The sequence below is a fragment of the Ornithorhynchus anatinus genome, chromosome 18, assembly GCF_004115215.2.
Source record: "Ornithorhynchus anatinus isolate Pmale09 chromosome 18, mOrnAna1.pri.v4, whole genome shotgun sequence".
Taxonomy (NCBI): domain Eukaryota; kingdom Metazoa; phylum Chordata; class Mammalia; order Monotremata; family Ornithorhynchidae; genus Ornithorhynchus; species Ornithorhynchus anatinus.
Window position 1 is genome coordinate 25,918,810 of NC_041745.1, and position 23,391 is coordinate 25,942,200.

Sequence of the window (23,391 nt, forward strand, 5' to 3'; positions counted from 1 at the left end):
AGTATAAATAAATAGAATTGTGGGGAGGGGGAGAAGAGCAAATGGAGCGAGTCAGGGTGAGGTGGAAGGGAGTGGGAGATGAGGAAAAGTGGGGCTTAGGGAAGGCCTTTTGGAGGAGATTGGCCTTCTGCAACCTGAGCCTGTTAGGATGAGGCCAGCTACTCTGTCAGCTCTCTCCCTCCTATCTACCTTTGCCCCTCTCCTACAATGATCCGACCTACACACTTCACTCCTCTCCCACCAGGCTACTTACTGCACCTCCAGTTGGTGTCTCTCACCCAGCTCACATCCTCCCTCCTGCCCGGAACCCCTTCCCTTTCATATCAGATAGACCACCAGTCTCCCCATCTTCAAAGCTTAACTAAAATCCCATCTCTTCCGGAAAGCCTTCCTTGACTAACCTCTCAGCCCATCTTTCTGCATCACTTATGTACTTAGGTCTGGACTCCCTAAGGACTTTGATACCGACCCCAACCCCACTTTCGCAACACTTATACATGCTGCCTTCCTTATCAATATTTTTTTTTAATGTCTGCCTTTCCCACTAGGTTGTAAACTACTTAAGGAAGAGATCAGGGGTGCCGGAGAGTGTCTGCTAATTCTATGGTACTCTCGCAAGTGCTTAGTACAGTGCTCTGCACATAATGCTCAAGAAATGCCATCCATCAATTATTGTATTCTGTCAAGCATTTAGTACAGTGTTCTGCATACAGTCAGCGCTCAAATACCTTAGCTTGATCAATAGCCGGGGCACATGTTCACAGAATCGAACCAGATGAGTATAGCAGCTCAAGTTTTCCTTAACATGAGGTCTGGTACCCAGGGGAATTGGGTGTATTTCTCTCAGCAATGTGACATAAGGGGGATAAAAGCTTGCCCCTTCTCCATCTCGTGCATTTTTTTTGACCTCAGTATGGGCATTAAGGTTCAATGTAAGAAGCACTCCCCTGGGTCAGCGGTTGCCCTAAGAGATGCAGAGTGACTGACCAGGCCACGGTCACAAAAAACAGCTGCCACCTCATCAGGAGTGAGAAGTGGCCTCATTATCTGGGAGCCAGAGTGGCTGTTTAATCATTAGGAAGACCATGGATCAGGCAGGCACATTAGGGAGAAATGCAGTCTAGGTCTCTTAAGTCAAGTATATTTTGAAACAATTGCATGGATTGAAAATCACCTAACTTGGAATAGAGCTTCCTTCCCGGAACAGCTGCTGGAAGCATAACACCAAGTTCGCCATTTAACATGTTGGCACTACGCGTTTTGGCTAGAACTCTCATAGGAAAACAATTGAAAGGAATGTTCATACCAAAGCTCCGCCCTGTATGGAAGCCGCTTGACCCAGTGACAGAAGAAGCTTTGTACTTAGGCATGCAGCATCGGCAGCATGGCCTAATGGTAATAGCCCAGGCCTGGATGTCAGGGGACCTGAATTCTAATCCTGGCCCCATAGCTCTCTGCCTCAGTTTCCTGATCTGTAAAATGGGATTCAACACCCATTCCCCCTCCTACTTAGATTGCCAGCCCCATGTGGTAAAGGGACTGTGTCTTACTTGATTATCTTGTAGCCACCCTAAGGGTTAGTACAGTTCTTGACAAAGTGTAAGCACTTAACTAACAAGTACCACAATTATTGTCCTACGAAATACATATTCCTTAAGGTGCTATTTGGCAAGAATGTCACCCTTGCATTCTAGAAGTGAAAGTATACTGTATCCACAGAAGTTCTGGTGCATAGAGTTTGGAAATGCTGTGTTAAAATGCCAAGCTTAGACGTTCGTCATATTGTGGGCTTTACTGAGATTTGTTTGTATTTTCCTTAAATCTACAGTATAATACTCCTAAAAGGATGTCTTTAAAAGTAGACAAGAAACTTATTTCAGTATCCTGAAACACTGAACATTGTCCAAATGAGAACAGTGGTCAAATAATAATGATAATAATAATTGTGGTATTAGTACAGGGCCTGGCACATAGTAAGTGCTTAACAAAGTGCAAAGGTGGATACAAGCAAATCAGGTTGAGTGGACATTTTGTTTGGATAGACCAGTGGCCCAACAACCCTTTGCCTGGAAGCAAAAATGAAAAAAGCAAACATAACCTCATTTGGTATTTCTTCCTGGATGGTAGAGGGAATAAAAAACTATTAATCACCTCACCCATCTGTTCGTGATGCCAAGTTATCCTCCAAACACTCCCCTTGTCATAATATTATGTACCCCACTCTCTTTCCTCTACGGTACCAGGTTTTGCACTTAAGATCAGGATTAGCTCCGTAAAAGTAATTCAGAACATTGTCCAAATTATAATTAAATCTGATTTTTCAGCTGAATAAATGGAGCTACTTTTTATGGATTCTTTTTTTTCCTTCTAGGTATTCATTTTTAAAGACAACCAGACATTTGCTATGTCAGGTTTGGTGGTTTTACATCTAGTGTGCTGCTACAATTTAATTTACCCAAACTCAGGTAGTAGAGTCTAGAAAAGCAAAAGAACAAAAGTGACCTATGTTTTTGAGCCACAAATACAGGGTCTATTGTATATCACCGGCACTTGGTAATTTTAGTGCTGGACCAGTATGATGTCTTGCTTCATCTGGCTATGTTTTTAAAAATTCATTTAATGTTAAGGATGTTCATCATCTGGGAAATTTGTAAAAGATTTGATCAAATCCACTTAGGAGGTAACTGAAATGGGTCGTGGTGAACAGAGAAGGTCAGCATTGTAGATCATTCATTATTTTCTTAAGCTCACAAAACAAAGGGGGAAAATATATTAAATCAGACCAGAGGAGCTGGCCTCCATAAATTCGTCTGACACACAAGTCAGCAGGCAGAATGAATGTTCAATGAGCTCATTTCCACTTAATGAAGAAAATTACTTTTTAAAAAAATAACTAAAGTAAAAGTCAATTCCTCAACAGAAACCAGACAGTGCATCAGTTTGAACTTTCTCAGATAACTTTTTTAAAAAATCGTTCAACGACAGTAAATGCAAACTACCGACTTGAGCATCCTATCACTATTCACCTCCCCTCACACACACAAAAAAAGTTTACTTTTGTGTAAGAAGAAGTTTTTGTTTAGGAAAAAAAAAGCTCTTCAGAAACCGGTTTCTCAAGCTTGCGGTCTGAAAGCTGTGCAGAGCAGACAAAAAAAAAAAGGCAATAATGTGTTTTCGGAAAGAAGGTTACCATTTCTTTCACTCTGTGCTGTCTTTGTTGTTGTCCAGCGTATTGGTTTCTGAATTTTTTTTTCTGGTGGAAATAATGCTTAGGAAATCCTTGCCTTGTTTGGAGCAGGTTTTTTTTTTTAATTTAATGAAATAAAATTGAAATCAGCTGTGGTCTTGGGCATATTTAGAGGGAGAGGGTCTCAGAGATATTAACAACTATTCAGCTAGCCCCACAGTTCCAGCTCTGGCCCAAGAAAGTGATTAGGCCTTGAAGTGCACGGCCATTATGTGAGTTAATTGTGTTCTTCATAGAGCTCTTCTACATACAGTTCAGTGTGTACTGCATTATGCGAGTCAGCTGACCCAGCCAAGCTGTAGATCTCAAGTAAATTCTTCGTTTTGCGTCCTCCTCCTCGGCTGTTCTTTTGGAGATGATAATGCACTATATTTGTGATATTTGTTTCAGTAACCCCTGAATATTTGCACTATCCTAACAGTTTTTGTATCATCTAGAATACAGTGGAGGCCTGTCTCATTAGTACAATGTTTATTTTGTTTCTGAAGTGTGTAGTTGTACATATTAAGGAAAGGGTAATAAAATTGACTTTGAATATTCACCCACTTGTGAATTTTTTTTAAGCTGTCCAGATGAGTTTGATTTACAACTCTTGTAAATGTAATTTGCCCCAGACTTACTCTCATCACAAGTGCACTGTGAATATTTCAGCGTTCACTACAGCCCAACTGGCTGTGGCATGAACGCCTATGCAGGAAATGAGGGAGGCTCTTTTATATGATTTGAATTTTCCAGTACTCAGTACAGTGCTCTGCACGCAATAGATGCTCAGTAAATACTATCAATTAGTAATATCAGGACTCAGTTTGCCCAGCATCCTGGTTCACGGATCACATTAGGAAGAAAAGTAGTGAGCACTAACGACTGTTGCGAGTTATTTTCTGGGCACAGCTCTTATGTTCAAGTCTTCTGGAGTTTGTTCATTTATTCATTCATTCAGTTGTATTTATTGAGCGCTTACAGGGTGCAGAGCACTGTACTAAGCGCTTGGAAAGTACAATACGGCAATAACGTGGCTTAGTGGAAAGAGCGTGGGCTTGGGAGTCAGAGGTCATGGGTTCTAATCCCACCTTTGCCACTTGTCAACTCTGAGATTTTGGGCAAGTCACTTAACTTCTTTGTGCCTCAATTACTTCTTCCCTGGGCCTCAGTTACCTCATCCGTAAAATGGGGATTAAGAATGTGAGCCCCACGTGGGACAACCTGATGACCTTGTATCTACCCCAGCACTTAGAACAATGCTTGGGACATAGTTACAAATACCATCATTATTATTAATAAAGAGAGGCAGGCCCTCCCCACAACAGGCATACAGTCTAGAGGAGGGGAGACAGACATAAAAACAAGTAAACAGGCATCTATAAACTTCTCAAGATCCCAATCATAAATCCACTTAGGTTGTCAGATTAGTTTTTCTGTTTTACCCCTCTTAGTGTTTTGGTTTACTGTGAAATTCACTGTGAGCCCTGCTTGGGGTCGACCATTTAGCCTGCTTGCAGTAGTGATTTTGCTTTTTGGCAAACCCTGGAATATCAGACTTTAAAAAGTATACCACTGTCATTTTAGTTTAATGTATCAATGATCAGCTTTTAAGGGAAATTAATCGTTTCACTCGACCTGGACAGTAAAACACAAATGGATGTGGAATTGGGAAGAATGGAGTCGTTTTCCTATTGACCAATGATCTTGAAATTTATTTTGAAATAATCCAGTAGCCCTTTTTTTTTTTTTTTTTTTTTTACAACACCCAAACATTAAAAGGGAAACCGAGTTGGGGGGGCAAAATGCTTGGCCGTATAAAACAACTATCAAAATAGCTAAAGTTCAGCTTTCAACACATTCTTCATGGCGCAGGAAGATGTAAAAATGGAAATCGTAAAAAGTAAAAACGTCAGGCTTTTCTGTAAGGGGGGGGTGTGTATGCCAAATTAAATCCCCTATCCCATTTACGGTGAGGCCGGGTTCAGTATAAAGGACGAGGTCTGTGCGATCGGCGGGAGGGGAAGGCTTTTTATTGTTTTACAGCAAAGCAGATGAAATCGCGTTTGGGGCCTTTGCACTTTGGAGAGGAAAATTGTAGAGTTGGCTCTAAAAGAGGGAAGGGGGGAATTTTTTTTTTTAAAAAAAGGGCTCCCTCCCACCCCTCCCCCGTTTCCTTTTTACTTCTCTTGGGTGCCTGGAAACAAGAGATTAATTTGGTCTGACCTAAGCTCCGCCTGCTTGCCTCGCCCACTTTCAGAGACAGCAGCCCTGGAGCTCTGGGTGTGTATGTGTGTGTGAGTGTGGGTCTGTGTGTGTGTGTGTGTGTGTGGTGACTTCAGGGGAAAAATAGAAGTAGCCGCCATATGCCTAGGATTTTTCCTCCTCCTCCTCCTCCTCTCCCCCCCCCCCTCCCCCTCCGGATCGTTTGCTAAAGTTCTCATTGTAGACAGCCCGGACCGGTCCTTTCCATGGGAAGTTCTCACTTGCTAAACAAGGGCTTGCCTCTAGGTAACAATTTTTCGCTGTCTCTTTCGTCGGTCGTCGGCCCGCCGCCCTGCCGGAGCTCGCTTGCAAGCCTGGGGTGTGTGTGTATGTGTGTATGTGCATGCACGGAAAAGCCTGGCTCGCGGGGTGTGTGTGTCGGTGCGTGCACAGAAAAGGCCGGCTCGTGGGGGGAGTGTGTGTGCACAGAAAAGGCCGGCTCGTGGGGTGTGTGTGTGTGCACAGAAAAGGCTGGCTCGTGGGGTGTGTGTGTCTTTGCATGCACAGAAAAGGCTGGCTTGTGGGGTGTGTGTGTCTGTGCCTGCACAGAAAAGCCTGGCTCGTGGGGTATTTGTGTGTCTGTGCATGCCCAGAAAAGGCCCGTTCGGCCGCTGCCCTGCCCGCTTGCATTGTGTGTGTGTGTATGTGTGTGTGTATGTATGGGTGGCTCGATCCTTCCAGATTTACTGGCCAACCCGGGCTTCTTGGCGGCCGAGGGGAGGGAGGGAGAGAGGAGCCGGTCCCAAAACGCACACTGGGCCCGCCAGGCCCGGGGCTACAACTTGCCTCCCTCCTTTCCTCCCTTCCTCTCTCCCTTCCTCCTTTCCTCCCCTTTCTTCCTCCTTTCTCCCCTTCCACCCTCCCTGCACCCTTCTTCCCCCTTTTCCCCTTCCTCCTCTTCCTCCCTCCCTTCCAGCCGAGGCGGAAAATGGCTGGTCCCCGGGGCCGGGCTGGCTAACGTCCCTGCCGCCCCTCCAACTGCACGGTGATGCAGGTAAAAAAGAAAAGAAAAACAACCCTGGCCCGTTGGCGTCCAAAAAAAAAAAAAGAAGGCCACTCCTATTTCTTTCTTTTCTTTTCCTCGGCCGCAAAGGGAAACGGGAAGTTTCAGCCCTGTCGGGGGGATGGGGAGAGAGGAGGGTGCGGGCCTCCTTCGGACCGGATTTTTTTGCTCCTCCATTTGAATTTTCTCTCTCGTTTCTGCCAGGGTTTTGGAAAGGTTGTTTGTTTTTTTCTGGATCGCGGCGGGGGTGGAGAAGGTAAAGATAAATCCGCTGCGGGGTTTGGGGGAATCCAATCTGCTTGCAATTGCAGGGCAGTCGGCAGGCTGATAAATCAGCAAAAAAAAAAAAAAAAATAGAGACATCCCAGCAGGTGATGCACAAAGAGAGCTGTAAAGCAGGACAAAAAAATAACTTTATTTGCCGGACAGATCGGATCCAGCCCTTTGTTGTCCCTTTGTTTTGTACATAGTTTTTGAAAGCAGATGGTCGGCTCTGCCTCGTCCAGAATACGCCTAAGTCATTTTAGGTTCCATCTTTGCTGGTCGTACTTTTAAAAAAAAAATGACACCTGGGAGGGCTCCAGATTTAACGATTTAATGTCATCGTAGGTTTCGGGCACTGTCGGCCCAATAAAAGAAATGTTGGCTTTGGGACGAGCAGAGGAGCCACGAGGTTCTCATCCTTCCTTTAAAATAATGGGGCCTAGTACAACTCAAGTAATTGCGTCCTCTTTGCCTATGCATATGTATATATTGGGTTATTATATATACGCATATATGATAGCGAATTAAATCAGACTCCAGAATTTGTGGGAGATTCGTGGGATTCTCTTGGGTCCTGAGGTGCGGGACTCTGAAAATCCAAGTACATTTAGCTAGCAACTGCAGTCATTTTGCAGATGGTTATAACATCCAGGGAATTTTCACATCACTGCCACAGTGTGGTCCAATGGTAAAGGGCCAAATAATTCGATTCTGATTTGAATCATAACTGCTGCGGACAATCAACCAGTGAATGACTTCAGCCGAACAAGGGGGGAGAGGAGGGGGATGGCACAGATTGATCAATATGCATTTTAAAAGTGAAATGAAATAGGCCCTGATTTTTATTTTTTTTTTTGCCTGATCAGCATGCTCTATTTTAATTCACCCTTTTTGTGTGTACCAGTATATACCTTTTAGAATCGCAAGAATCAAAGGAACTATAAATTTGGTATTGACAAGGATGGTGCTTTGTGCAAATGTAGCGACACTGGGACAGGACATTTTTGACTTAACAGTTGGATTAATTACAATTTTGTAGGAACCCTCATTTTCTCCTCTCTCGATTTTTTTCAACTCGAATTTTAGACCCTAGTGCAGTCTACTGTAATACAGATAGTGTTTTATAATGTATATAGTGCTTTCCCATGTTTGGGAACTTTTCCTTTTTTTTTTTTTTTTTGCTAATAAAGGTCCTCAGATTAAAATCGTCAACCTTCACCAGTACCTTCATTGATAATGAATTCTTTCACAGATCAAACTGACCAAACCACACAATTCAGTTTTAGACATCATTAGTGAAGTAAATATCCTCTAATGCGGTAAAGGTGATCTGTTGCTATATATTTCACATGCAAAATATTTAGGTCTGTGTTTTTTAGCAATAATTTTAGCACCGCTTCGTTTGGGTGTGTGACCTTTGTATTGTCATTTGAAGACGGCAGAGGCTTATAAAATATGTAAAGTTAAAAAGGAGTAGAATCTAACCCCTGCTCCTTTTGCAAGCGTTTGTAACCGAATTGGGTTTTTTGTTTTGTGTTTTGTTGTAAGGTCATAATTTTGGGGGTGTAAAATATCGGGCCTGTGGTCACATTTGTTTCCTGTATGAAGGTGAAGAGAGATTGGGAGAGAGAACCCTAAGCATTTTTCGAGCTACACAACTGATGTTCAGTACGGTGAATTACAGACACTGCATCAGCAATAATTTACAGGGACCGTAAATTTATCACTCAAACTTTTCCACCCAGCTTCATTTTCGTTTTCATTTATGCAGCTGAGGTTGAGGCCTGATTGGGTCTACTAACTACATAACAGGATCGGTGTTTTATCGTTCAGTTTTTTTGCTGCTCTCTGAGCTGGAATTTTGCTTCCAGCATCAGTTCGGGAAATTATAGTTCAGAGTCTGAAAATCTTCCTGAAGAGATTAAAACTGGTCAGTCTTGAGTATCCAAATGCTCTTAGGCCCCCACCGGCTCTCTCTCAAATAAGAAAACCTGTAGCATTTCATAATCAGATCGGCTTCTACCTCATGGGGCAGCTTTGGGATATTTGTCTGAGATGTGTACTTGTCTGATCGTTGTGGAATGCAGTCGAATGCTATCCAACGAATGCATTTCGTCTTTTATTTTGTCTTAGATTGCTATTCCTGTACATAAATAAGCAAAACTACCTTTAAGCGTAGTTGTGAAGAGTGGTTGGTGGCCATCTTGCAAGTTCCTTGGCAGCCTTTAATTTTCAGGGTCCAGAAAAGGACCATTTGAGTGTGATTCTGACCTGTCTGGATTCCTCATTTTTAAAAAGCAGATTGAAGAGTAATCTCCGGATTGGGGGGCGGTGGGGGTCTAGTTGACCTCCCCATCTGGAAGCACAGTCTTCGTAGGTGACGTTCCTAACTTCCGGGCTGCTGCCTGTCAGGCTTTTGTATCTCCTAACAGCTGGTAAGGAAACCGCACCGTAATCAATCCCAAAATCCAGGAGGAGGCCGCCTAACCTCTTGGCCTCCGGGAGGAGAGAAGGACAGAACTGTGCAGGGGGGCGGGAAAGAAAGGTGCCTCAGACCCAGAGAAAATGAGACAACTTGAAGGCGTCCATTCAGTGCAGGCAGCCGCCTCCTCTTCCGTCTCTGTCATTTCCTTAAGCGGCAGCGATATCGCTTGGCAAGCATCGGGGGCGGGTGAACGGGAAACAGACAAGAAGATTCTCCGGGGCCATAGGAAGAAAGGACTTGTTTCATAGGAAGAAAGGACTTGCTTCGCGGAGCCTGTTTTGAGTGAAAGTGAGAACAGAGGGCTGCCTTTTTTTTTCCCTCTACTTCCCTTCCCCCACCTCCTCTGCAACCTGCCCTCACCTCCATTTTCCCCTCTAAAAAGGCCTCACTCTAAACATTTCCTGCAAAATTAATACTTAGTTCCTGAGTGAGTCTATCAGGGTGTGAGTATCCATTTAGAGGGAAAATTAGGATTCTGCCTGAAAAGCATAGTGAGTATTGAAGGCTAGAACTTTCCCTGGATGAGTGCCAGAGAGCCAGCAGTTTGCTCGGGTCTTGTTAAGCGTTTTGCCTGGGTGTTTAAAAGTTATTGCCTACACTGGCAAAGTTTTTTTTTTAAAAAAAAAACAAAACCCAAAACCAACTGACCCTACACGGGCATTTCGGAAAATAAGAAACGGAAGCAGCAAGCTGCCCCACCCTTTGTCCCTGTAAGTAATGGAGAGGGATTGTTTTGAGCAGATTACTAGAAACAGTTTTTGTGAAATTACACTCTCCGATTAAATAAAGGAATGAACGAAAACTGGCCACGTTTATTAGCTGATAATTAAGGGTTCCTTTTATTCTTCCCCCAAATAATACTGCATTGTAAGGCTAGAAATTCGATAAACTTATTTCTAGTACTGTTTTCCTAAGGAGCCCCAACCGCATAGCATCCTTTGACTTTGATCATCTTTAAAAATGCTTTTTTAAACAAATATTAAGTGATTTTTTGATCGAATTAGAAGAGCGAGAAAGAATGGATAGCAGTACAGGCCATTTTCCTGCAGTGTAAGGATTAGATTCATCAAGAAGGGAATTAAAGAAAGTCATGCTCTAATATGGGATTCTTTACCCACATGGGGCACATGCGCAATACTTTTTTTTTTTAAATTGTATTTATTAAGGGCTTACTATGTGCCAGGTACCGTACTAAGTGCTGGGGTAGATACAAGTTGATCAAGTTGGACACCATCCCACCTAGGGCTCATAGGTCCCCATTTTACAGATGAGGTAAATGAGGCACAGAGAAGTGAAGTGACTTGCCTAAGGTTACCCAAACAGACAAGCAGCAGAGCCAGGGTTAGAAACCAGGTCCTTCCGACTCCCAGGCCTGTGCTCTGTCCACCAGGCCGCACTGCTTCTCTGTTTCTGTTTCTCTGTTTGTTCTGACATCACAACATATTCTACCCAAAAGCGTGTAGAGAGACAACACATTCTGGGACACTTCATTGTATTTGAATGCTAGCATTAATAAAAGCATAATTTTCTGCCAAAAACATCAAAGGGTACCTCTTTTGGCAAGTCTTATTTGCTCTCCGTCTGATACTCTGTGTACAGTATTGTGCTTTAATGGGTGAATTTTTTCAAGTTGCAATCTTGAAAATCACTGTGCTCCTCTGCAGGTGAAAATTGTATTTGTTTCCCCTTTCATAAAGGAAAACAGAGGAAACTGAGAGGTGGCAAGATGGCCCAAAATAATTCTGTGCATTTTTTTCTTTTTTAGTTGTGCATTCTACTAGAGGTGTTTTGTAATTCCTAGAAGACTATACAGTTCACTGTTTTCTTATCCAAGGAACTGGAACCTTTATATCCTGGGTTTGGGTGGCCCATATTTTACTTACATGTGTTTTTTTTAAGAGTGTGGTCCCTGATCTTTTTTTCTGCTTTCATTGGTCCCATTTGAAATCTTCCTGTAGGGGTTAACTTAATATTGTTCACAAAGAGGTGACACAGGTTTCATTCTGGCATCTTGCTCCTCACCAGAGATTTTCCTGCTTTAAACTTTTGTCTTAGAAGCAATCCCCCCAACTTTAAATTTATCATAGAAGGTGGGGGGGTGGGGGGGAAGAAGTTGCAGCTTTCTTCTCTTAGTATACAGTGAGAATTGATCACTGCTCTCCGGGCAGCGAGTTATTACAAGTCCTTCAATCAGTAAATCATTAGTATTCATTCATTCAATCGTATTTAATGAGCGCTTACTGTGTGCAGAACACTCAACTACTTGCTTGGGAGAGTACAGTTGAGTAAGAGACAGCACCCCTTCTCTCAAGGAGTTTAAGAACTAAGTGGGGAGGCTGATTCAATATAGCCAACTGACATAGTAAGTGCTTAACAAATGCCATTTTTAAAAAATGGTACAAACGTCAGTACAGTAAGGGTTTCCAGTCTTCCCTTCTGCCTCATTCAAGCAGTGGTATTTATTATTATTATTATTAACAATTTGTTAAAGCACTTACTATGTGCCAGGCACTGTACTAAGTTCTGGAGTAGATACAAAGTATTTGGGTTGGACCCTGTCCCACAAAGGGCTCCTAGTCTCAATCCCCATTTTACAGATGGGGGAACCAAGCATAGCAAAGTGAAGTGACTTGCCCAAGGTCACCCCGCAGCCCTGTGGCAGATCTGGGATTAGAACCCAAGTCCTCCTGACTCCCAGGCCCATGCTCTAACCCTTAAGCCACACCACTTCTCTGCTTCTTGGCTTCGCCGCTTAATGTATGCAGAGCACTGCTCTAAGGGCTTGGGAGGGTACAATATAACATTAGACATTCCCTCCACTACCTGTTCTTGCGGAAGCATGGTGGGGATTTCAGGGTGACTCTTTAGAAACTGTTGCAGCCTGGCTCCAGGACTAGGAAAAGAGTGTGGTCCTGGGTTGGGAGAAGGGAAGAGAACCTGGCTTAGGTCAAAGAGGTGGTGGACGCAGAGGACACCAGACCCGAAGCAGTCCTGCCCTGGGGTCCAGAGAGATTCCTCCCTGGCCAGCCTGGAGCACAGGGCGATTTTCCCCAGTCCAGTTCCCTTTTTTCCTTCCTCTGGGTCTCCAGCCCTGCCTTTCAATCAGTTGATGGTATGTACCGAGCACTAAATGTGTGCAGAGCTCACTCCCTTCTGGCAACTTCCCCTTGCTTGAATTAAGAAACATATCGCAAGCATTGGGGAATTTTCAGATTGTTATCTTTTGTAAATAATACATTGATTTTGAAAGTTAGCCGTACCTCTATCGGTGCCTCATCTTTAGTAAGCTGGCGGTATGAGAGCATCTCTAAATTCTCCTGCGTTAGGTGTAGTCAATGGGGGCCTCTTATCAGATTGCAAATCATGTTAACCAGACAAACCACTACTATAGATGCCAACCCCAGGGAGGCAAATGATGGCGCACCCCCCCATTTCAATCCCCCCCACAAGGCTTTTGAGCCGAACTTCAAATTTAGATAGATTGTGAGCCCTGTATGAGACAAGGACCTGATCCAATCTGATAATCTTACAGTTACCCTAACACTTATTACATAAGGATTTAATACACGCCTTTATTATTAAATTCAAGTAAAAATTTCACCTGATCATTTGATTCTAATAGTAATTAAGATTAAGGATGGAATTTCTTCTTAACACTTCTGATTTTTTTTTTAAATCCTATTTGTTAAGCGTTAACTACAGCCCAGGCACTGTTGTAAGCGCTAGGATAAATACAGAGCATTCAGGTTTGGCATAGGGCTCCGTATTACTCCAGGTGAGATAACTGAGTCATAGAGAAGTGAAGCTACTTGTCCAAGGTCACGCAGCAAGCAAGTGTCAGAGCTGCGATTAGAACCCAGGTCCTTGCATCTCCCGGGCCTGTGATCTATCTGATTGGCCACACTGCTTCTCATTATTTACTATTTGGAAAATGTGATGGAAATCATAATCTAAATAATACAGATATTAATACAAAAAATGGTACCTTTCTGATGGGAAAGAAGCATTGAAGTAAATAGTTGTACACTAATCAGTTATAGGTGAAAATTAAGGATTGATGATTTGGTTGTACTTTGAAAAATTATCCAAATTGATTTGATAGCAGAATCACTTCAATTAATGGTATTTATTGAGCACTTACTGCATGCAGAGCACTGTACTGAGCTCTTGGGAGAGTACAGTATGACAGAGTTGGTAGACACATTCCCTGCCCACAATGAGCGTAAGGCAGAGAATGTTGAGGTAAGACAAGAAACAGATAAGCCAGTGGCAACACTCACCTTGTGAAGGCAGGAAACAATCACAAGTGAGGTTTTTGTTTTTTTGTTGTTTGTTGTGTGTGTGTGTGGAGTTGGGGAGGTTTGAGGAGGGGGCTAGAAAATGTAAGTGCTGTGAGACAGTAGTATACCCACACATACTGTAGCACAAGTGGTCTAGAGTAAGGGTGGTGAAGCATATCTTAGCAGTCTTTACGTGGTTGAATCTGCACATCCAGCAGGTGCATGGTCTTGAATAGTCATGCATTCATTCATTCAATCGTATTTATTGAGCGCTTACTGTGTGCAAAGCACTGTACTAAGCGCAGGACTAAACTGAAGCACACCCCTGAACGTTGGCTATCAATTTCCCAAGATGGTGTCCTTTTTTAACTCATCAAACCGCATCCACTGATGAATTCTTCCATCAGGAATGGCAGGCGAGCCTTGATCTTGAGGCCCAGAGCCTGTCTGAAGATGTTAGAGTGCTAGTTTTGTCTAGGCCACACGTGGGTTTTGCCACATTCTGGCCCCTTATCTGTGGCCTAGTAAACTTGTTTATATCCTCCAAGCATTCGTCGAATAATAATGATAGTAACAATAATAATTGAGGTATTCGTTAAACGCTTACTATGTGCCAGGCACTGTACTAAGCTCTGGGTTGGACACAGTCCCTGTTCAGTGTGGGGCTCACAGTCTTATTCCCCATTTTAACAGATGAGGTAAATGAGGCTCAGAGAGGGAAGTGACTAACCCAAGGCCTCACAGCAGACGTGTGGAGCCGGGATTATAACCCATGACTTTCTGACTCCTAGGCCCATGGTCTATCTATTAAGCCATGCTGTTTCTCGACAGTCTAACCCATTACATGGCCCTCTCTCCAAACATCCTAGTCAAGACTGGTTCAAATTGGAGTGCTAACTTTTCTGTAACAAGGGGGTTTCAGTTTTGACAAAACTGAGGTTAAGGAAAACTTGCTTTGAGTAATGCACGCTTTGACCCGCTGTTTCTTTTGACATCGCATTACGTTCCTTCCACATATGTGCTCTCTGTCTCAACTGTCCTTAATTCTCAGAGAGCATGTTGGACAAACTCCATAGTGAGAACACACAGAATGAAAGAACTGAGGGCAAGTATATCCATTTTCATATGGCGTCATAGCTGAAACTGCCCGCACCCTAGTCCTTTAACTGAATTAACTGTGCATATTTTTCTGTATTTTAAAATAAATATTTCAAATACTTTAAATCTTGGCCTTCCCCAAATTATTTTTTCAAAAGCTTAATTCTAGGATTTTAATACGTGTATGTATTTCTTCTTTTGCCCTGCATGATCAGTGTGTGTTGTAAATTTGTTCACTGGCATTATCACTATTTTCTCAGGGATATTTTTCAGCCTCCTGCACTATTATCTATAGTCCTTTTCTGCAGACTCTTCTTCTCTAATACCTCCCAGCATTTATTTCTTCATTGTGTGCCTTCCCACTTCCTAGTACTTGATTTGAAAAACTTACTCCTCCATTCAAATGGCCTTAGGCAGTGTTTCCCCAGAGGAAAGAGCAAGGAGCTGCATGTCAGGTATCCCGGGGTTAGCTCCCTGTCTGTTCTCGTCCTTCTAGGTCATCTTGGCAAGTCACTTAACCACTTTTGGCTTCAGTTTCCTCATTTTTAAATGGGGATAAGATAGATTGTTAGCCCTGTGTGAGACAGGGACTCTGAGTGATCGATAACTTTGTCTGTCTGTCCCCTTGCTTAACACAAAGTAAGTGGTTAGTTAGTGCCATAGTTATAAAGTGGACTTGGAACTGGCACCTATAAGTATGGCATACATTCATGCCCAAACTAACCATCTTAGAAAATTACTTCATCAGTCAATCAAACGTATTTACTGAGCGCCTCCGGTACACTAAGTGCTCGGGAGAGGAAAGTACTTCATTTCCGTAGTGAGGAATTTAACTCAGCTGCATTTTTTTTATAAATGGTGTTTATCTTCCATTTTTTGCATAAGGAATGATTTTCTGTATGTCCTTTCATGAATACAGGGAATGACAAGTTGATTATAATAAATGATATGGGGGAGTTGAGAGTTTTGTCTATACAGTTTCCCTAGTATCTGCTAAGAGAGTTTTAGTTTCACTACAGCAGATTGACTTGTATGATCATCGTACACGTCAGCTTGTCAAGCAAAGCAAGCATTTTGAGCTCTCCAGATAATTGGGGATGAGAAGACTGACCTTCCTAAGCATGGGTGATAGTCTTAAATAATGGTTTTCTTCAGTTCGCTGTGTTTGCTTTCTCTTTAGATGTTCTTCTCGTCTATACAATTTTCCCCATCCAACAGCTCTCCCTCTGATCTGTATCTATGGAGCGTTGCGTATCTCCTACTTTCAGAGCCTCAGCCTTGCACTCTGTGGAGTCTTGACACACAGTACCAATGCCCTTTCATTGAGAGGACAGAAGGTCTTGTTCTGGAAATTATTTAGTGATCGTAATTGCATGACCAAACAGAAGGAATCACAAGAATGCTGGTGCCCTTTACATTTCTGTGTTAGATTGTAATTGCTTTTTCTCACTTTAAAAATCATCTTGATCACTGTATCTTTTAGCTGCTTTTCCTTTTGGCTCTGATCACCTCACGTGGGTCTGCCGAAGAGAAAGTATTTTAGTTGAAGTGTAATAGGAAGTGAGAGGTCCATAGAGGACGTTTCTGAAAATGGGGAAGATTGGAGTAGGCAACTCTCAGCAACAGTTTTACCATGCTTTTTCTTCAGAGTGGAACATTGGTGGGTTTTTTTTTTTCTGTTTTAAAATGTATGGGTGAGGAGAACCTGTGAAGCATTGGACTCGTAATCTTCTCGTGTATACTGAAGTAGATTGGCAAGTGTCAATTCTTATTTGGAGTGGAGTATCCACTGGTTCTAGAGTTCATTGATTCCGTTAAGGTGTCTCATCAAGAGCTGGCTGCAGAGGAAATGGTAGGTTTTCCATTTTGGTTAAACTGAATTCAACAATATGGAAGAGTGGATAAGAACAGATTATGACTAAATTCACGTGCTGGATATGTGTTTATGGTTTCACTGGTGGTCTCTATTTTGGTGTTAGGAAGAATTAAGTAAAAACTAGGAAATCACATTAAGTTGAGAAGACTAATAGGGACTGAAACCATAAAAAAGTTGATCAGGTATTCAGTTGGTATTTTTCTCCATGAGTTTTTCTTCCCCCCACTACCCTGCAGATATTAGTAGGTTAGTCCTGAACGTACTCTGTTTTTGGAATCTAAATTTCTTGAACTTTCCTTCGGCATTTGTGCTTGTCTACTTCTCTTCTCATGCCTCATAGACTTCCCAATATCTCTGGCTCTTGAAAGTCATCCTTCTGCATCTCATTTCTCTCATTTCTCATTTCCCAATGCAGTGCAACTCAAAAATCTACTTCATCATAAAGCTGGTCTCCCTGTACCCTGTCTCCACCATGACTAAACACATGACCTCTTATATGCCAGAATAAAAGAGTCCTTCTCATCACATCACCTTCATTTGAATGCCATCCTGTCCATCTGCCTGAACAGACAGCAAAGGACAGCAAAGGAATTTATGGTAGCAACATCCTCTACCAATCCAGTACCAGCATCTACAGAGCCAAGGATAACAATCGTGCAATCACACATAATGGTGTATCTGGTGTAGGCTAATGGCCGCGTGGGGCTAAGGTGTGACCATGGGGAGCATATCATTGGGGTTCATTTGATCTGTTTAGTATGTCGCACCCCATCTAATGCTTATGATGCTGTGCAGGCAGAGGGGAGTACAAGGCCCTGAGACAGTATGACTGATTTGGGGGTTCAGTCACGTGGGTAGGTGTCATCAGTTGTATTTATTGAGATCTTCCTGAGTGCAGAGCACCGTAGGAAGCACTTGGGAGAATACAACATAACGGAGGTGGTAGGTACGTTCCCAGCCCACAGTGAGCTACCAGTCTAGAGGGTCATGTTCTGTTTGTCATTCATATATATATATATATATATGTATGATTTTATTTAATTTGGCCTTACAGCACCGAAACAAAATGTGTATCCTTAGACAGGTGGTCAATACCTGGACCATTTTCAATGGTCACACTTCAGTGCCATTTGGAAATCTTCTAGCTATCATCTGTCCTGAACTTCATGTCCTTTTGTGGATTTTAGCAGACTGCTTCTCTGAGAAGGGGAAAGCATCTCCATTGTTTCCCAATTCCTTTGTTCAAATAAAGGAAACAAAATGAACAAGGAGTTGTGGCAAATGCCTGGGCCTCTTCAGCTTATGTTAATTTGCAATAAACTCTCTTCTCTGGTCTAGGGCTTCCAGAATCCTGCCAAGGATCTTTGGCGGCAGACCTACCACCCCTTTATCTACCAGCTTTAACCTCTGTCTGGACAGTAATGGTCTACGGTTTAATCTTAGGGAAGGGCCTGACCCTGACACCTGCAATCAGGGAGCCGGGGTTCTAAAGCCCGGCTCGATTCCACAAATCGGGCCGTGCTTATTGGAGTCGACCCGCCCGTCCACAGCAAAGGTTTCCCACCAAAGTACCAACTAGCAGCGTAGCCTTGCGGAAATAGAGCTCAGGCCTGGGAGTCAGAGGACTTGGGTCCTTAGCCCAGCTCCACCACTGACCTGCTGGGTGACCTTGGGGAAGTCACTTCACTTCTGTGGGTCTCAGAATCCCCAAAATAAGCCGTGGCTGCTTAGGCAAGTGCCATCCCAACATCAGCACTGTGTTACCTTTACTTCGGCCGGAAACGGGTCTTGCCTCGGCCTGCACCGTTTGACGTGCTGCTGTCCTGCATGTACACTGGCTCACTGGATTCCATCCCCCAGCGGGACAAGAGACAGCGAGCCACATCGCACAGACTACTCTCCTGGAATCGGTTTATTCGCACTGATTTTCGGTCCTTAAGTCCCAGGATCCAGTGACTCTTGAGCAACGACTCCGTCATTCTTCCCCAGCCTGCCTCTTTCTGGTCCATCGAAGGGGGTGAGAAGGGGAGGAAAATTGGCAGTGGCCTTCTCCACCAGATCACCGGAGTCTTCATCGTGTGCTACCTGTAGCGTGGCATGTACCAAGTTGAACGATTCCATCGTTCTGGGCAGTGAGGACAGTGGATGCCTGAATTGAGTCCATCAGCTCTTATCGAAAGCTTACTTCGAGCATTGGAAAATTACAAAGTCATTAAGAACGACACCTGTTCTGTGCGCTAGGCCAAGTTGAATCCAGTGTAATAGTGGAAGGCCAACCTGTTGAATGTGGCAGGTGGTGAATATTAAAATGTTAAGAAAGCACTTAATTTTGTTTGTTTTACCCATGTTCCCATTAGTGTTTCAAACCCTTCACAGCTTTGGATGTAAGATATGCTGTCCTGCAGAGCGCTGAGTAAAATTTTAAAAGGTATTGTCGGCTAGTCTCCGAAAGACTTTAATACTTTCAGAAGTGCTTATGTATTTTCCTCTGTCCCATTTACCTCTGTTATAGTTTCACATTCTTCAGTTGTTTTTAAGATCTCATCCTCATTTTAAGAATAAACTTCAAGAGGAACTGGAATTCTGTTCCCTGGCTGCCTTATTTAAAACGTACCCTTGGGGGAAAACAGCATCACTTGAAATACTAGAAGTTTGTCATTTTCTTATTTTTAGGCAGGTAGAGATAAAAGGATAAGTGATTTGTCGTAGATTATACACACAAATCTGGGACTGGGAGGCAGGTCCATGTCCATGCAGGATAGCGCTTAGTCCATAAAATCTCCCTTTGTTCTGGGCCGACTTTCTTTTTTTCAGACAGATAATACTTTGGTTTTTTTATAGCTCGTTTATTTTCAAAGAGCTCTCACATTACTTATCTCAGATTTGCCCTCACAACAACCCTGTGAGGTCGATAGAAGAACAGATAATACCCCGATTTTGCAGAGGAGGAAACTGAGGTACAAGAACGGTTAAGTGATGTGCCCAAGTTCACACAGCCGACTGTTGGGTTCTCCAGCTTCTAAACCTGATTTCTTCCATGGCCCTATCCTGCCTCACCCAGCAGAGGTGTGCCACTGTCAAAATTGTTCTTATTTGATAGTAGCATCCTTAGGTAGCTTCACCGTCCAAAAGTCACTCTAAAGTGGCTGGTCATTATCTTGTAAACTCACTTCCTCTCTGTCCCTCATTTTGCTGTGCTTGTTAGCCCTTGTTGCTAGCTAACCTTGAGAAGCACAGTATCGTGGATAGAGCACGGTCCTGGGAGTCAGAAGGTCGTGGATTCTAATACCGGCTCTGCCACTTGTCTGCTCTGTGACCCTGGGCAGGTCACTTCACTTCTCTGGGCCTTGGTTACCTCATCTGTAAAATGGAGTTTGAGTCTGAGAGCCCCACTTGGAACAGGGACTTTATCCAACTCGATTTGCTTGTGTCTACCCCATCACTTAGTATACAGTTCCTGGCACAAAGTAAGGGCTTAACTGAGACCATCGTCAACCATGCACACTTTTGCACCTCTTGACCTTCACCTTCCCCTCTCGCCGAAATTGGCTCCTTGCCCTATCCAATCCCTTGTCACCCTACTAGATCATCGTAGCGATAAACGAGCTAATTAAGACCCCTCGACAACCTACACGTTTAAGTCTGTCTAGTCACCACCATCCATCCACCCATTCCTGTCCCCAATCCCTGGCTACAGATTCTGTCAAAGCTGGTCCTCAGTGGCTCACCCCTTCCCTTACCTAGTGCCAACCTATTCCTTGACTCATCGCAGTCTCGGACGCTGGTTCCAAAACTCAGGCCCGGGCCCACTCAGGCTGTCATCAGTGCCACTTCATCTTTAGGTCTGTCTTCTAGCACCCGCTCACAAAGCCCCTGGTCTACTCCTCTGTTACATTTTCCACTATCGCTGCCACAACCATGCCGGCGAAGCAGTGTGGCCCGAGTGGAAAGAGCATGGGCCTAGGATTTCTGCCACTTGGACAGGTCCCTTAACTTCTCTGGGCCTCAGGTTTCTCATCTGGAAAATGAGGTTTTGATATCTGTTCTCTTCCTTTAGATTCTGAGTCCACTGTGTCTGTTATATTGTTCTATTGTACTCTCCCAGGGCTTTAATACATTGCTCTGCACACATTAGACGTTTAATAAGTACGACTAGTTGACTGATGACCTGATCATCTCCTGTCTACCCCAGCACGTGGCGTAAAGAGTCCTTAAATGTGCCATTGTTGTTATTGTTGTTCTGCAGAGATTCACTGCTGAAAGCTTTATTTTCTTACCTAAGAAGTATCAATGTGCAGGTAGATCAGGAAGGAGGAAACGGAAAGAAGATGGCCAAGATAACTTTGGCGAAACTGGCAGTTAGAATGTGAAATTTAGACCCGCGTAGCCACAAGCCACCTCACCTGTTCTGGATCGGATAATTTATATTTCTGTGTGGGAACAAGTTAAGCGTGTAAGAGTTCTGCTGTACAATGGCACTTCTTTTTTTATTTTTTACCCTTCCTTGCCAATTGCTTCCTCCCCCAGCCCTTTTCACTGTGCCCTGAGGAGCAGAAACTTCAGTACCTCCTACTTATTGCTTCCCGCTTCGAGACTCAGATTGAGTACGGCACAACACAATTAGCAGACATGTTCCCTGGCCATAACGAGCTTCACTCATTCAGTCATATTTGTTGAGCACTTCTTGTGTGCGGAGTACTGTACTAAGCACTTGGGAGAATACCATATAACAAGAAACAGACACATTCCCTGCCCACAGTGAGCTTCTAGAGAGGAATTTGCAGTCCAGGGACAAACATTCAGTCAAGAGAGGAGTTTACAGTCTAGAAATGAGCTTACAGTCTCGAGAGGAGCTTCTGTCCCTGCTGGGTCATAGGAATTGATTAATCAACTGTATTTATTGAGTGCTTATTATGTGCAGAGCATTGTACTAAACGCTTGGGTTGGCTATCTGTTAGGGGTTCATTTTGCAGTTTCATTTCAACAACAGTGGATAGGTACCTGATATTTTCTTTACTCCTCCCTCTGTTTTCATTTAGAATAAAAAAATATTGTGCACATATCGATAGCACAGCTAGATGGTAGTGAATTAAAGCATATGAAAGCTTGCATTGTAATATGAAATTAATTGTTTTTATCAGCTAGCAGTTATTGAGAATTCACTTGATGCAGAACAGTTAATATAAAAGTAGACTTCCATTGGAATGAATGCCATTAGAATGAATTAGTCACACTTAACACAATAAACATTTTTCCAGTCCCCCATTAACCTCTTGGATCTATTGATTTTTCTGAGAGGGCAAATTGCCGGTAGTGATTTTTTCAAGTCCAACCCCAATCCATGGCTCACTTAGAGAAACAATTAAAGTTGTCAACTTTTTTGATTGTATTGTGCTCAATGCCCAAATCCAGGGTAAAAAAAAATATGAATCTAGCAAACATAACCAATTGCCTTTTTCTAGCTCCTAGCCATAGCTAGTGCCCACGGCAGAGAGTGTATCTGCTTATTGTTATACTGTACTCTCCCAAGCACTTAGTACAGTGCTCTGCACCACAGTAAATACAATCAAGTGATTGTATTTTCCCCAGCTTTCTCCACCATCAACCACCATCATTTTTTCTTTTTCCCTGTCTGCCAGCCTTGCCACCCCTCTGTTGCAGGTGATGCAGTTATCTTGTCACTTTGAGGCCACCAGAAACGAATTATCTTTCGAGCAGTGCCTTCTGGAATTCCAGTTCCAGTTCAGCTCACGGCTTTGTCAGAGATTACGCAAAAAAACCCACCAGACGTTAGGCTTAGTTTGTCTACCCGGCAAATTCACCCTTTGGCTCTTCTTGCTCTATCTCCTATCAAAACCCTGCTGCATATGCTAGGAGCTCCTGACTTATGCTTTCGAGTTGTCTCCACCCCTTAGCGACTCCATGGATATATCTCTCAGAACATTCATCTGCAATCGTTCTGGTAGTGTATCCATAGAATTTTCTTGGTAAAAATATGGAAGTGGTTTATCACAGCCTTCTTCCGCGCAGTAAACTTGAGTCTCTGCCCTCGACTCTTTCCCATGCCACTGTTGCCCAAGCAGAAGTGAGATTTGACTTGTAGCAGATTGCCTTCCACTCACTATCCTCTGGCCAAGCTAGGAATAGAATGGGTATGGCTCTGCTCGACTCTCCCTCCTGTAGTCGAGACTTTAGAGTATTGGAAACTCCCCAGGTGTGATACTGAGAGGGATAGGAACTCTTGTGTTCTTTAAAGATGTGGTGAATTCTTACTATGCCCACAAGTATCAATGTGTCCACTCTCTAATGTGAAATCAGCTGGGACCTAGGAACTTGTGGGCTGGGCCTGGCAAAGGGATGGCAGCCTAGTCCTTCCTAGCCACTTGCCACCCCACTGACTCCTTCTTGGAGGGGCACTGGAGAGCCAGAACCCAGGGTACAGGTACTGGCCTTGGGCAAGGAGTTGGGCTAGGGGGAGAGGGAGGGAGAGGATAAACAGGGAAAGAGAGAGAGAGAGAATGAAGGAACACCTGTTTTCCACAGCCTGGCTAACTGATCGTCCTCTAGAAGGTTTTTTAAGGACTGCCCTTATTTATGCAGCAGTGCAGCCGGGCTGTTCTTTGCATGGTCTGTCATCTGTTCATGAGTCATTTCAGCCACACCTGAGTACATGGTTAAACTCTCACCGCCAGTGAGATCTTCCCACACAGCGTGGAAGCAGTGTGGCCTAGTGGATATAGCACAGGCCTGGGAGTCAGAAGGTCATCCCGGCTCTGCCACTTGTCTGCTATATAACCTTGGGCAAGTCTCTTCACTGCTCTGGGCCTCAGTTCCCTCATCTGTGAAATGGGCCGTGAACCCCATGTGGGACAGGGACTGTGTCCCATCCTGATT

General features: G+C 43.6%; 1 protein-coding gene across 8 annotated transcripts in view; it reads left to right on the forward strand.

Annotated features, from left to right (window-relative positions):
- Positions 1–23,391, forward strand: part of CTBP1 (C-terminal binding protein 1) — a 330,982-nt gene that overhangs the window by 215,942 nt on the left and 91,649 nt on the right. Inside the window, exon 1 of one of the 8 annotated variants that reach the window (XM_007671887.3) lies at positions 5,551–5,737. The exons of 5 other annotated variants lie outside the window; for them this stretch is intronic. In XM_007671887.3, coding sequence (XP_007670077.1) covers positions 5,698–5,737 — 40 coding nt within the window. In that variant the 5' untranslated portion in view covers positions 5,551–5,697. Of the gene's footprint in view, positions 1–5,550; positions 5,738–6,061; positions 6,486–23,391 lie in introns of those variants that run through there. 2 more of the 8 variants (XM_029083110.2, XM_039914704.1) reach the window with 2 other exon arrangements.